General features: G+C 38.4%; 1 protein-coding gene across 1 annotated transcript in view; it reads right to left on the bottom strand.

Moving 5' to 3' along the window:
* The window catches only part of stpg2 (sperm-tail PG-rich repeat containing 2), a 288,221-nt gene that overhangs the window by 249,772 nt on the left and 25,393 nt on the right, over positions 1 to 13,056 (bottom strand). Inside the window, exon 5 of the mRNA XM_034033821.2 lies at positions 1,465 to 1,580. Coding sequence (XP_033889712.2) covers positions 1,465 to 1,580 — 116 coding nt within the window. The remainder of the gene's footprint in view (positions 1 to 1,464; positions 1,581 to 13,056) is intronic.

Genomic DNA, 13,056 nt, shown 5'->3' with positions numbered 1-13,056 from the left:
AACATTGTCTATACCTTTTAGGATTTTGAATGCTTGAATCAGATCACCGCGTAGTCTTCTTTGTTCAAGACTGAATAGATTCAATTCTTTGAGCCTATCTGCATACAACATGCCTTTTAAACCCAGGATAATTCTGGTTGCTCTTCTTTGCACTCTTTCTACAGAATTGAATTGAATTGAACACAATATTCTAGGTGAGGTCTTACTTATGCATTGTAAAGTTTTAACATTACTTCCCTTGATTTGAATTCAACACTTCTCACAATATATCCGAGCATCTTGTTGGCCTTTTTTATAGCTTCCCCACATTGTCTAGATGAAGACATTTCCAAGTCAACATAAACTCCTAGGTCTTTTTCATAGATTCCTTCCTCAATTTCAGTATCTCCAATATGGTATTTATAATGCACATTTTTATTGCCTGCATGCAGTGCCTTACACTTTTCACTATTAAATGTCTGCCCAGTTCTGAATGCTGTCTCGATCATTTTGAATGACCTTTGCTGCTACAACACCTTTGCTGCTACAAGTACTATTGGGAGGATCTCTTCTGGCCCAGGGGATTTGTTTATTTAAGAGCTCCTAGTCCCTTTAACACTTCTGCCTCTGTTATGCTAAAGTTATTTAAAATTGGATAGGAACAGGTCAACACGTGGGGCATGTTGTCCGTATCCTTTGTAAAAACATGTGAAAAGTAATCATTTAATATATTTACTATTTTTTTTTCTTCGTCTATGATTTTGTCATTTGTATCACTTAGACATTTAATCTCGTCTTTGAATGTTCTCTTGCTGTTATAATATTGGAAAAACATTTTGGAATTGGTTTTAGCCCCCTTAGCAATGTTCATTTCTATCTCTCTGTTGGCCTTTCTAACTTCCTTTTTGACTTGCGTTTGTAGTTCCGAGTACTCTTTCTGTGTACTTTGTTTTTGGTCCCTTTTATGAAATTGACCAAGAAATGAAACGAACTGTGTAAAGCGTATCGTGAGTATTAAGTGTTGTGTTTGCTTGTGGAAACTGTCTGTGTTTGTCACTGCTAGATGACTAACATGATCCGGGAGCTGTCGCTACAGGCCAGCATAAAGCCTGGACTACACTGCACAAATTGTCACTATGATTATCTTCACCGCACCTGCACTCAGAGCACTCACTCAGGAGAAGTGGCCATGTCTGTGTTGCGTGTTATTTCTTGTACTATTATTTCAGGACTTAAACGCTGGTTTAAACGCTGGCAATAAACCCTGTTGTGTAGAGCCAGCATTATTATTTACCGGACTAACAGAGAACGAAAGTAAAAATAAAGAACTGTTTTGAGCCATGAACTTTGTGTCTGTCGTTGTTGGAGCACCTGCATCACCTGTACACCTGAGCACTGCAAACCATACGTTCACAAGGACAAATAGAGTTTTTTATTAAAAAAATTGCACAGCCCTGTTTAAAAAAGTAACCCTGTAATACTCACTCTAATACTTCATACTGCCCTGGTCCTGGTCCCTCTTTTACTTTCAGAATACAACGTTTTGCAGTGAGGTTTCCAAAATGCACGCCTCTGTACTTCTGAGAAGAAAAGCTTTCCACCTGAAACAATGAAAAGAATCAGCAAGTGCTCTACACAACACACTGAGTTTTTAATATTTTTTTGTTTTGTTTTTTACAAAGTGGGCTTTCTTTTTTTACTACAAAACAGAACATGAAATGAGATATTATAAAAAAATTACAAAATTCACAACCAATCAGGTCACAATCAAATCAAGAATAGATAGCACACAGCAGCTTGAGCAAAATTGTAACTAGTTACAGTAACGTAATCCTTTGAAAAACAAAATAACTAGTTACAGTTACAAATACAGACAATTCACGTGAATACAAATTTCATTGGACCAGCAAAAAAATGTTTATTATCAGTAATTCTTATTATAAGGAGTCAAATGCACACTGTCAGTTTATATTGAAGTTACAGTGACACTGAAATCACATTTCAATTACTGAATGAAAAGTATTATACTATAGCGAGCCGGCAGATCAAACACGCTACTGCCACCTGTCGGACAGCCTCCCCACTAACACGGCAGGACTCTAACTCAACCAGGAGGCTCATTTGCATGAGTGGCGGAACAGAGTAAGATGGGAGGTACTGTTTTGGCCAGTGGCACTTATCTAAGTTCTCCGGGACATAGTAAGTAAATGTAAATAGTTGTGTAAATGCTGTATTGACTTGCCCTCTTCCCCCTGTACTTGTTCCGTGTGATTTTGGTAAAAAGTGTAGGTGCCACCTTAAGTAGCAGCGGAGCGTGTTCTGCGTGGAGAGAGTACCGGTTCTGCGTGGACTACCGTCGCCTCAACGCCGCAACCTGCAAAGACTCCTATCCGCTTCCCTAGATAGACGAGGCCCTGGACAGCATCGCCGGGTCTTCCTGGTTCAGCTCCCTGGACGTGAGGAGCGGGTATTGGCAAGTTGAACTGGACCCTGCCGCTCGCCCGAAGACAGCCTTCTCTATCGGGCTTTGGCAGTTCACGGTCATGCATTTCGGACTGTGCAATGCCCCGAGTGCCTGATGGACAGGGTCCTGGCAGGTGTGCCCTGGACAGCCTGTGTGGTGTACCTAGACAACCTCATGGTGCACACAGCCACCTTCCAGCAAGCCCTGGGCAACCTGAAGACTGTCTTCTTTAGAATATAGGGGACCCAGCTCAAACTCCATCTGGGCAAGTGCCACCTACTGCGGCAGGAGACCACCTTCCTGGGGCACATCATTGTAAATAGTTGTGTAAATCCTGTATTGACTTGCCCTGTTCCCCTGTACCTGTTCCGTGTGATTTCAGTATAAAGTGTTGGTACCACCTTAAGTGTGGCTGTGGCTCATTGTTTTGGGTGCTCACAGTCAGCAATTTCAAACCTGGCGAGATGGTATAACCAGACAAAATCTGTCAATGACAAGCCACGAACTGGGAGGCCAAGAGTCACAACACCTGCCCAAGATCAACAGATCATTTTGCAGCATCTTCGTGATGTCAGTTGTTAATCAGCACAATAAAACATCACCGCACCTGCTCAAAAACAAAGTTTGTTATTTAGCTGACTGCAAGTTGGGTTGGTAATGTAGCAGCAAAGCAGATCATTGATGTAAGATGGGCCAAGGCTATTCAAGGCCTTAAAGGTCAGCAAGATCTTAAAGTCAATTCTTATTTAACGGGTAACCATTGGAGAGATGCTAAAACTGGTGTTTCATGCTTTCTTTTTCTTGTTAAAACTCGAGCAGCAGATTTTTGAATGTATTACAACCTATTAGAACATTAGTGGAAACACTTAAAATCCAGCTGTGTGTAAAATGTGTAAGGCTCGAATTTGCAGGGCTCCAGACTGCGACTAAAATGGTTGCAAATGCGATAAATAAAAATATGTGTAAACAGTTTTTTGGGGGGGTTAGGTGCATTGGCACCTGTAACACAAAAATGCTGCCTCTCCCTTTACAAGCAGGTGTCAGTATTTATGAATGAGCTATGACATTGGTCTGTAAGGGGGAAAAAACGCATATAACATGTTTTAATAAACTGAAGTGTGAGAAGGACGGTAACAAATACACTAATAATAATAATACTAACAACTGAATCGTATACAAATGCTTGTAAGTGCAAATGGGTGCTGTACTGTATTAACACCAGCAGAATACGGTAAACCCAGTTTCATACAACAGTTGTGATGGTGACCAAACATGTTCTGAGTGTTGCGTAAACATTTAGTATTTTATTTCGTAAATAGCAGAACCAACTCACTGCAATTTAAACTTCTTGTTACTAAAAAATAAACAGTAACATGTAATCATAAGTGCTGTCTGTTACATGCTGTCAGATCAGGACTTCACTGACACCAAGCATGGGAGCTGCAGTATGCCATTTCCCAAGTTACAAATGTACACAGTTAAAGGTTCCGTCACCAATTCCAGACCACTGTGTGTAGTTTGTGTTATATGATGTATGTGGTGTGTTATTGTTTTTGTGGATATAGTGGTGCACGGGGTAGAAACTGGGCTATGTAGCATGAGTGATTTAAAATATATGTTTGTATTTAGGTACGGGGATTGAACAATCACTTCACATGCAAATAAAATATGTAGTAATATTTGAGCATGGGGAGTGCACACATTAGTTCACGTGCTGGGATTCAAGTGAATGATTACTTAACAATTGAATCCCGGCACAGCTGTATATATAGGTGTATGAATCACTTGGGTATTCAGGGCGAAAGAATGGGAGAAAGAAGGAGAGTAAAATCGAGAATTCAAATTACAATTGATACTTGTTTGTTTGGTGTTCATCCCGTTTATTTGTCTAGTTTTTTTGTTTGAACTTTTTATTTTGTTTTTAAACGCACAAGCAGCGCATTCACATTGCAGTGCTGGTGTTTTTCTTCCGGGTCTGACGTCACCACTCAGGCCAGCTTGCCACAATTAACATGCTGAGTTCATTGCAGTCATCAGCTGCAACCAACAAGTGAGTACAGACATTAAGTTACTGTTTTAGTATCACTTTAGTGTCTTAACAAGTTGGTGTATTTTAAGCAGTTGAATGTGGTAGCAACTACCTTGGTCCTGAAGTGGCACCCAGATATTGAATTTGGCGACCAATTTTTTTTTGGTATGAAGCCATAGACTGCTAAGGCATGAACTTTGTCTGGAGCCCTGATTTGTAATTTTGTTTTAAATAAATGTATTTTAAAGAATAAACAGGAAACAAAAGCTAAACAGGTCGTTAAGATTATTTGACCAAACATGCTTTACCAGTGTTATTGCAAACACTTGCACAAGAAAATGAGACAATTGTGTGATTTTTATGTTTAATGCTTAAATTTACTGTATTGTGATACGTATCACAATTGTCTAAACAGCAAATTCAGCTCTTAGCAGAACAGAAAGGGAGAAGGGAGATACATAGGACCCTGAATAGTATGCAGTCTTTACCCTGGAATGCAAGGTAGGCAATACACAGCTGGGTAGAAAAAAAAAAAGTAGTTCTTGCTGTTAAATGAGAAATTAAAAACGACATCTCCCAGAATGCCACAGCAATCCAACAATACTGATTAAGCGAACACACCTGTTCGTAATTTTACAAGACAGGCAGGTATAAAAGGAAGGTCCTGTGTAGACCTGAATATGGAAACTAAACAAATAGACATAATAATACCTTTGAGTCCTGCAGAGCTGAATGCTGTGGATAAAGCAAACATAATATAAAATGGGAAAACCCAGTGGGGAGCACAACAGACGAAATTGAAATGGTGGAAATGACAAATGACTGCTTCCTAACGCAATTTGTCAAGGCACTGACTAGAGGGGAGGCATGCCTTGATTTAGACTTTTCAAATAACGAAGACACAATAACTAAAACAGAGGTCAGAGAGCCATTGGCAAACTCAGACCACAACATGGTCTCATTTGAAGTGTTTTTAAAAACCCCAAAAGTAATGACTAAAGCTAAGGTTTACAATTTTAGAAAAGCAAACTATGACGGTATGAAACAGAGACTAACAGAAGTAGATTGGAGTAAAATAGAGAAAACATCCTGTGGCAGGATGGCTTGCAGTGGTGAGGTGTGGTGATGTCACGGACCAGGAAGTAACTGAACCAAAACAGTGGATGGGCGGGTGAAGCTGAATGCTACGGCACTCAGTGTGTTTATTAACTAAATAACCAAAACAAAAGATTTGAACAAAACAACAAAACACAAAACAAAAAGGTGCGTTGGCCAAACGAATAAACAGCAACAAGTATATGTTTAAATATAGCAATTGTTTTTCTTTCTTGCTTTCGCTTGCTCTCCCGTGCTCTCCCGTACTCTCCTCTGTACACTCAACCCGCACTACCCGGAACAACAACACCACAGTCACTGTCTATTGTTATCACCCACCACAAGCACTACTGCACGCATCCGGACTGGTGACCGTGTTTAGTATTGTTGTGGGGCGGATAATGTGTGACTATTATTTGGTTTGCAAACCATTATTATCGTTTCCTTCTGTGCTTTACACATTGGTGTGTATTGCCGGAGGATTACTGTTTGGTCGCCAGACTGGGAGTTTTACAAATAAAAGACCCCTTTTCCAAATCGGATTACAGTTTCCTTTTGTGTGATTATTTCTGCACTGCATCACCTTTGCACCTGTTTCTAATCAGCAGCCACTTTGCCACAAGGTCATACTTATTTTATATATAAACATATCAAATCACTGACTCATACTTTTTAAGAAAATGTTGGTTATAGGAAGATGTTACAGGGTAAATGATATGTTCCAGTGGACACCATCGTCTTATAGGGGACAGTGGAGATGTGCATCCCAAATAAAACAAACAAAAACAAACACCACCTACCACTTTTACTTTAGACAATCACTTGACAAATTCTGAACATTTTTAGTTTAACAGCATAAAAGGAGAATAAATCATTCTTTGGGAAATGTGAACGGGAAGCCTGTCAATCCCAAACATTCAAAACAGATTTGGAACAGAATGAATAAAGCATTCCTTGGGGAATGTGAACTTGGAACCCCTTCTATCCATAGGGATAGGGAGCTTCTTGAATTTATCATTGACGGTGTGCAAAACCACTACATCACTGACCTTGAATGTGAAAAACCCATTCATATTTTGGCATGCATACTTAATGCTCACTTGATATGGTGGTAGTAAAACACCTTTGGGTGGAGGAATCACACACCCTACATAGTGCCTCACAGATTCATTGCAAATGGCAAACTGAACCATCACCCAATCACCAGCATGTTTTCATAACTGTAAACTGTGGCTCGTGGCTGTGGTTTGACTTTATTTGTTTCATCCAGGGCAGACTCCTCTACATCTTCTGGAATTACTTCAGCAACCACACACTCATAATTCGTTGTTGACGCTTCTCCAGCAGAAGCTGGTGACAGGTGGATTGTGGTGGGGTTGAAGCATTTGCAGAATATTGGCCACTTGCAATAACAAGACAGTTCTCTGTGTTGGATCACACCAGGAGATTCCGCAATTATCTAAAAAGAAACACAAATTTCACGTTTTTACTGAGATTAATTTCCATCCCTCACATTATCCTCCTTCAACTCTTCCCCATATTATCTTCCTTCACTTACCTGATGAATCTTCATTGTCCCAAGAACAACTTTAAGATGTGTATGAGGTAGGTATTCTTCACACTTATTCACATCCTCTTCAGAAACATACCACAGTTTGATCTTCGACTTGTCAACTAAGACTCTGAACATTGTTTTGGCATCAGGCACATCATCACCATGTGCAACTACAGAATCTGCTTGTGCTTTCAGAGACCCTCCAAACCCATCTTGTGATCCCTTGCCATGGGCTGTTTCTGTGAAATTCCATAAGACTTTTTTAAAGCCTTTTGTGAGTGGGAATGTACTGAGTAGATAAAAGTTTCCTTTATTGTGGTATTCAGAAATTGGGCCATCACTCCATACAGGTTTTAGATGTTCCCACACAGCTACATCATCATGTCGTAGGCATGGAGATATTGTGGCAAACGCTTGATACTTTATTGACAGATTACCATCATCTTCATTAGGAGAAGTCTGGCCAATGTAGGCTACACCGTCATGAATGGTAACTTGCTTTCTGTTGCCTCCAAAATGGATTACTTGGGGCTCAGAAGCATACTTTCCATTGTAATTTTGAGCAAAGTCAAAGTGTATCAGAGCCTCATTCTCTTTCAAGTTATTTAGTAGCAACATTTTCTGCTTATATTGATGTGAGACATTGAATTCATGACTGCACATACTGTTAATTTCTTCATTTGCTCTTTTCAGCAGTGAATTTACAGTTCCAGTAATGGTTGATTTCACAGTTACTCTCACCGTCTTATTTTCACCGTCTTTTCCTAACTTTTCTTCACTTTGTGTTATCCATTCTTCCCAACTGCAAGTGTCTTTGATTGGCTGTGTGAAGTGCTTCCAGCTTTAGATTCCTGCATGTTTGACATGCTCTGTACATGCACTCCTTTACCGGAGTGTCACAGACAGGTTTGCTAATTGCATTATGAACATTGCAGACATTCAATATTTTAAGTTGATGGAGTCTCATAATTTTTAGCTCAGCATTTTCATGCTTCCTGTGCACAAAAAAAGAAAAAAGGATTTTAGAATCCAGAAACTCACTTTAAATGAAACCTTAAATTTCATACTGCCTAAATACAGTACAATGTACAACCTAAAGCATATATTCATACTGTACAGATATTTATTATAATATTATTTGCACTGGTCGATGTCTGTAACGGCAAAAAAAAAAATAGTGTGAATAGTTTAGTACCAACACTATCACGCTCATGTTTTTAAGAATACTTCATAATCTTTGTTTATTGCATATGATACACTGCTGATGTACACAAACCCCACAATTCAAAGGTCTATTTCATTTAGCATGGACATTATTACAAGTAATTTGCAAAAATGAATAAGATCCCCCATTGTTTTCTTGTATGAGGCACCATTTAGGACAGAATTCTTCACCATTATCCACATACACTTTATACTGAAAAGAGTTTCAGTAGAGTATATGCAGTTTGCTACAGTATTTGTTTTTTGCAAATAATGTAATGTCGTTTATCAGAGATTTAAAGGTCTAGAGTAAGTGAAATTACAGGGTTTGTGTACATCAGCAGTTTATTGATATGTAATAAACATATCAATTGGAGAGTGGTCTCCAAAACATGAGCATGACAGTGTCATAAATAAAGCAACATAGAAGACATGTGAGGAAACATAACTTTAACGTTTTTATTAACAGTGACCTTTAACTGCTACCATGATAAGTCAACTACTGGTATTGACTGCTGTGTTGGAAATGAATGCTTAAGCAGCAGAGCTAAAATGGTTACTATTAGTAAGGCGTCTGCTAAGAAATAAATAATAAGATGTGATTTTAATAAAAATCAGTAGAATCTACAAAAATACAGTAGTAGAACAAACTTAATTCCCTGCACAAGCATGTTTCTTGTCTTGAAGCCTTTGGCACTAGCACCCAAAATGGTCTGTAGGCACAAAAAGTTGAGAAGCTCATTTGACATTCATTGTTTTCTTTCTTGAATTTCTTGTACAATACAGACAGTGCATTACATAGAAATCTATTTTTTGATTTTCTGTCTGGTTATGTAATCCCTTTTTCCAGGACATACTCTGCTGTTGTCATCTCTCTCAAAGAATGCTACTACCTTCTGTTCAGTTTGTTTTGCTGCTCTCTTAAACTTTGTATTTTCTTCTTGTTCCCTGGCTTCTGAGTGTGCGCCAAATAGTTTTTGTCTTTTTGGAAGCAAAGGCAAGAAATCTGTATTTCCTCAAAAGATCTGCTTTACATTTTGAGTTCTTTTTCTCCTGAGATGACACTTTCTTAAACAACAGTGCCTTTTTTATATTTGTTGGGACTGATTTTGTTAACAAGTATCCTAACTTGCTTTGTGGAGAATCAGAGGCCATAGAGTTAAGGGTATTCTTATTTTCTAACCTCTGATACCTCTCTTTGTATTTCTCCACTTGCTGTTGCAACTTTTTATTTTTGTTTTCAACTTGTCTCAGCTTTCTTTGATAATATGTGAGCTGCCTTCTCTCTACAGGACCACCATTCCTAGCTGGTGTAAGACCCAGCTGCTCAGAATTAGGTGAAGAGGATCTAGCTCTAGTGGAGGGAGGTGTACTACCTGACTGTTGGCTATCAGATTTCGTACTTCTACTCTTACTAGGAGTATGACTTTCATTTGGAACAGGAATAACTTTTCTAGGGATGTCTGCTTCCTCGTCTAAAGATCTTGGAGATTCAGGGGGTGTCAGAATTTCAGCACGCTTACACTTAGATCGTCTCTGCTCTCTCTTGTTTCTCCTCCATTTTTTACACATCTTTCTGTGAGTCTTCTCTGACATATCATTAACCAGTACCTAATTGGCATGGTATCTGTGATGAAAAAGGGAAATGTTTGTGTAACAGGGCGAGGAGCCCTGCACATGATTGTTTATTTATTTTTAGAACGGGGTCTTCCCCTCCGCCCATGTCTCATTTGTGTTATTTTGTATTTGTTTTGTTGCATTATTATTATTATTATTATTATTATTATTATTATTATGGTTTATTTATTTATAAATATGACGGCGGAGCCGTGTTTTGTATTGTTTTGCAGTGTGGATGGGAAGCCCCATCCACATTAAAAAACCTTGTGCAGAAGGTGACCATCTCCCGAGTTAATTAATTGGTTAATTGTTGCTAATCGGGAGATGGTCACCTGGTGGGTGTTCGAGAGGAGGAACGAGAGCGGAGGAGACAACAGAAACGAAACTAAAATAAACTAAATCTAGGAACAGTGAAGGTGATTTGCCGAGCCTGACCTGGAATACTTATTTGTTTTGTGTTCGTGATTTGTTTTTGTTTGAATATTTATTTTGCTCTATGAGCACTGTTTTTGTTTAAATATTTTATTTGTTTTTGTTATTTAAATAAAAGGCGCACGCCGTGTCTTTTGCACCGCCGTACTTACTGGTTTGTTTTCTTCCTGCATCTGGCCTGACGTCACCACGTCAGTCATCCTGTCAGTTTGATATACAGAAAATTCTATCTACACTATTACTGTTAGAACATAAGACCATAAGAACATAAGAAAGTTTACAAATGAGAGGAGGCCATTCAGCTCATCTTGCTCGTTTGGTTGTTAGTAGCTTATTGATCCCAGAATCTCATCAAGCAGCTTCTTGAAGGATCCCAGGGTGTCAGCTTCAACAACATTACTGGGGAGCTGGTTCTAGGCCCTCACAATTCTCTGTGTAAAAAAGTGCCTCCTATTTTCTGTTCTGAATGCCCCTTTATCTAATCTCCATTTGTGACCTCTGCTCCTTGTTTCTTTTTTCAGGTCAAAGAAGTCCCCTGGGTCGACATTGTCTATACCTTTTAGGATTTTGAATGTTTGAATCAGATCGCCGCATAGTCTTCTGTGTTCAAGACTGAATAGATTCAATTCTTTTAGCCTGTCTGCGTACAACATGCCTTTTAAACCCAGGATAATTCTGGTTGCTCTTCTTTGCACTCTTTCTAGAGCAACAATATCCTTTTTGTAACGAGGTGACCAGAACTGAACACAATATTCTAGGTGAGGTCTTACTAATGCATTGTAGAGTTTTAACATTACTTCCCTTGATTTAAATTCAACACTTCTCACAATACATCTGAGCATCTTGTTGGCCTTTTTTATAGCTTCCCCACACTGTCTAGATGAAGACATTTCTGAGTCAACAGGGTTAGGGTCTTAATTGTGTTGTACAACAATGTACATTTTAAACATTTAAATGGAGCTGAGAAAGACTCACACATGTTCTTACCAGTTTCTTTTTATTTGTAGAAGTTCCTCGAGTTTTTCATTCTTTTTTTCTAAAAGCTTCTGCCGGTACCTTTTGCATCTCTCTGCATTTTGTTTTTTTCTGTTGTGGCATGACTATAAAGATAAATTCTGTTAAATAATGGACCATTCTACTACCATTTTGTATGTGAAATATTTTATAACAAACATTTTAAAATAATGCTAAAATAGCAATTTATATTAATTGTCCCTTGAAACACTAAACTGTCCCCTGAAACATATGTTCTAGGGGACAAAAAATGACATTAAGGCTTCTCCAATGATTCATGACAGCCATCATGGATTTTTTTTTCTCTATATCCTTAAACTAACACTAACTTTTAAACAAAATAAAAATATTTTCTAAACAAATGTTGTTTTTTTTCATGTTCTAGACATGTCACAGGGGACATATATGTTGTCCCCACATAGATTTGTACACTAAAGACTTTTTAGATAAAAAAAATAACTCACCTGTTTCTCCTTCTGTGGGGTTGTTCAAGGAAGTCCTTGACTTTTGTCACGTGATGGCAGCATTATTTATACCTCACTTCCTGTTGCCAGGACAGTCAAAAATGTTTCAGGGGACATTTTAATGTGAAAAGTTAGGGACAATATAAAACCTTGCTAGACAGCATTTTTTTTGCCCAGATAACTTTATTAACTGAATAGTAATTAACTATATAAAAGTAAACTATAAAATGAGAAATGTTAAGAAATTTGGAGGAAACACTATACAATAACAACTTTTGAAAAATGTGTTTTATAAAAAGGGACAGTGTTTCAGGGGACAGTTATGATACTAACAGCGACCTGAAAAGTAGAAAATATTAATATATTGCCTCATTCCATAGTGCCCCTGTTAGATCACATCTAATTCAAATAATACATATCATATAGACCCTGTACATAAAAAAAATATATGTATAATAATGTTTCAGGGCTGGAATCCTACATTGCTATTCCGGAATTGCACTACTGAGTACAGCACTGTTATTGTGTGATATGCATATAGAGGGAGGGGGACTGAGGCGCGGACCAATGAGGAGGGAGATTTGCATCGCAACTGAAAATAAGTAAGCCACTGATGCTTAAATGCAGTGGCAGTCCTGACAGTAAAATACTGTACTGTAATGTCATTTTTATTCAAAGGCATTACATGTAACACTGCACGGCAGTTAAACTAGGCACCCTCACGAGACGATCGCTTCTCAAGTATACTGTAGTAAAATAGGATTCTGCAGCCTCGAGTAAACTTAATCATGATCATATAACAAGTTTCTTATCCATGAGGACTTGTTTTGATTGTTTTGATGCATTGTCCTCAATGACTGAGCACCATTGACATTTGTATACTGTATTTAAACTCCTGATGCATGGAGGCGCTTTTGCTAATTGTAATGTAACGTGACTGAGGGCAGTGAAAATGATCAGGCTGGAGTCTTGATTTACAGTTGTTTTTATTTTTCTTACACTGAGGGGGTTAAACATCCACTAATAAAACAAAACAAACAACATAAAGCTAGCTCTCAGTCGGAGCACTAACTAAACAATACTTTTTGTGGTCCCTGTCTGACATCAGGACGGATAAGCCGTTTACCAAACTAAACAAATACAAATCAAAACAGTTCATACGTTCCCCCCGGAACTACACATATACTGTGACTACTTTACT

The sequence above is a fragment of the Acipenser ruthenus genome, chromosome 1, assembly GCF_902713425.1.
Source record: "Acipenser ruthenus chromosome 1, fAciRut3.2 maternal haplotype, whole genome shotgun sequence".
In the NCBI taxonomy this organism is placed as follows: Eukaryota; Metazoa; Chordata; class Actinopteri; order Acipenseriformes; family Acipenseridae; genus Acipenser; species Acipenser ruthenus.
This window is presented reverse-complemented; position numbering and strand designations above follow the sequence as displayed.